Source organism: Sarcophilus harrisii, chromosome 4 (assembly GCF_902635505.1).
Source record: "Sarcophilus harrisii chromosome 4, mSarHar1.11, whole genome shotgun sequence".
Taxonomy (NCBI): Eukaryota; Metazoa; Chordata; class Mammalia; order Dasyuromorphia; family Dasyuridae; genus Sarcophilus; species Sarcophilus harrisii.
This window is the reverse complement of record NC_045429.1, coordinates 361020645-361023353: the sequence shown is the minus strand read 5'-3', so window position 1 is coordinate 361023353 and position 2709 is coordinate 361020645. Positions and strand designations below refer to the sequence as shown.

The 2709-nt window shown below is 38.4% G+C and overlaps 1 protein-coding gene across 1 annotated transcript; it reads right to left on the bottom strand.

Moving 5' to 3' along the window:
- Positions 1–1557: 1557 nt before the first annotated feature.
- Positions 1558–2489, bottom strand: LOC100924237 (olfactory receptor 10X1-like). The gene is given in 2 exon segments (XM_012550101.1): positions 1558–1970; positions 1973–2489. Coding segments are annotated over 2 exon segments (930 nt in total).
- Positions 2490–2709: the final 220 nt, after the last annotated feature.

Here is a 2709-nt window from a genome sequence, read left to right as displayed (position 1 = left end):
TTACTTTCCTTTTAGATCTGCAGCAAAAGAATTGTATAAATATGTTTACACATATTGGATTTAACATATATTTTAACATGTATAACATATATTGGATTGCTTGCCATCTAGGGGAAGGGAAAGAGGGAAGGAGGGGAAAATCTGAAATACAAGCCTATGCAAGGGTTAATGTTGAAAAATTATCTGTGCATATGTTTTGAAAATAAAAAGCTTTAATAAAAAAAGAAAAATAAACCTAGTCCAACTTTCACAGGGAAAGGGGAGAAACTATTGCTCCTACAAAAACTGCTCTTACTGAGAAGGGTATTGGGAGGAATTTGGTAAATCTTAAAGTGCTATTAAAATAATATTTGTCATTCATCCTTTATTAATAAAATTTTATTTTACCATATGACCAGACCTTCATTATAGTCTTTACTACAAAAGGGTCTTTAAATGAATATGCATACATTGACAAAAACATCCAAGAGTCATATCATTCTGATTCATAGGTAATTACTGATTACCTTAATGAGACTAATTCAGGGACCTCAGGAAAGCTGCTATTTTTCTCTCCTCTTCTATAATAAGCTGATAATGCCTAAAAATTCTACCATAAAAAAATCATTGATTCCTTTAAATATTGCTCTCTTTGTGTTTTGTTTTACAGTACAGATTCTTCAGAAAAGAGTCAAATGTAAATGACCAATAAATTAGTTTGACTAGGTTTGCTAGGACTGGGGATTGGGGCTAATGTCAGAACACTAAGGGTCTAGTCCCAAAAAAAAGTGGACATATAAATGGGAGATGGCACTGTGTGCCAAAAGAGGCTTGAGCTATTGTACAATTAAGTTGAAGATTTGGTCTGTGTAACTTTGTCATTCTCAGCTTCACTCTTAATATCTTCAAAAACTGATCTCTCCACATCCAATTACATTTCCTGCATATCACCTCTATTCATTCTCCCAATAGCACATTCTAAATGCCCACAGGTAACTGGAATCATTCTCCATTGCCTGGATGTATATCTCTACCAATAGTCAATAGGAGGGTAGAGGTTTCTCTTTAGCAAGAAATGGCTATAAGGATAGGAAAACCTCCTTTAAGTACACTGGATACATTTATGTAATTTCTTGCCATCACTGTGAGGATGATACAGTTGGTGCTACCAAGCCCAAGGAAGAAAAACATTTGGAGTCCACATCCTGGGACAGAAATGCATCTATTGTTGGCCAACTGGTCTATCAGCATTTTGGGGATTATGGCTAATGTGTAGCAGGTCTCAGAGAAGGAAAGGGCAGCAAGGAAAATGTACATGGGGATATGGAGGACATAGTGAGGGCTATGGTGACCAAGTTGCCAGTGAGGGTAAGAAGGTAGACAAAAAAGAAGCAAACAAATAGGACAATCTGGCATTTTAGGTAGGCTGAGAATCCGAAGAAGATGAATTCTTCTAGGAATCTCATCTCAGAAACTGTTGATCTTTTCCTCAACTTTGGAGAAAGGGAAAAAATTCAGGTAATAAGACAAATGACTCAGTGATTCTGAGTGTTTATTGCAAATGGCAACTACTCAAGATCATTTGGTCAAGGCAACTTTCTTGTCTAGCACTCTCTTCAGAGAATTTTTCATGTCCTTGTTTCTCAGCGTGAAAATATTGGGACTGAGAAAGGATGTGACAACAGTATAGGGGATAGTCATAAGAGCATCATCTCCCTCTTGTGCCTCTGGCTTTAAGTAAACAATGGCAGCAAATCCAAAGTGAATGATGACCACAGTAAGGTGGGAAGCACAAGTAGAGAAGGCCTTTTTTCTCCCCTCAGCTGAGGGGATCTTCAGTACTGTAGAGAGAATGAACACATATGTAAGAATGATAAATAAGAATGTCCGCAGTAAACCTGATACTGGAATAACTATGACAGCAAGGTCTCTGATATCACTATTTAGACAGGATAATTTAACCACTGCTCGCATGTGGCAGAAGAACTGTTGATGAGATTGGGGCCACAGAAGGGTCCCCAAAAGATCAACATTGCCTCTGTCAAAGAAACAAAGAATCCATCAATCCAAGCTAAAGCCACAAGTTGCCCACATGCTTTGTTGGTCATGAGTGTGGAGTAGCGCAGAGGATGACAGATGGCCAGGAATCGATCAAGGCCCATCACTGTGAGGATGATACAGTTGGTGCCACCAAGCCCAAGGAAGAAAAACATTTGGAGTCCACATCCTGGGATAGAAATAGGTCTATTGTTGGCCAACAGGTCTACCAGCATTTTGGGGATTATGGCTAATGTGTAGCAGGTCTCAGAGAAGGAAAGGGCAGCAAGGAAGATGTACATGGGGATATGGAGGACATGGTCCACCCAGGTGAGGGCCATGATGACCAAGTTGCCAGTGAGGGTAAGAAGGTAGACAAAGAAGAAGCAAACAAATAGGACAATCTGCCATTCTAGGTAGGCTGAGAATCCAAGGAAGATGAATTCTTCTAGAAATGTCTGATTGATCTTCATTGTCCTGAATTTTAGAAAGTTGAAAAATATACTTAGAACATTTCATATATCACCAACTCTCCATTGATTACATTTTCATGAATGAAAATTGTGACAGCACATCATGCATAAATCTTGAATTAGTTGAAGAGGTCATTTACCTTTTTTTCCCTTTTTTTTCAAGAGAGAAAAATAATATCCAGAACTTATCTCCTCAATTCGTACATATAGTAGAGGCAGG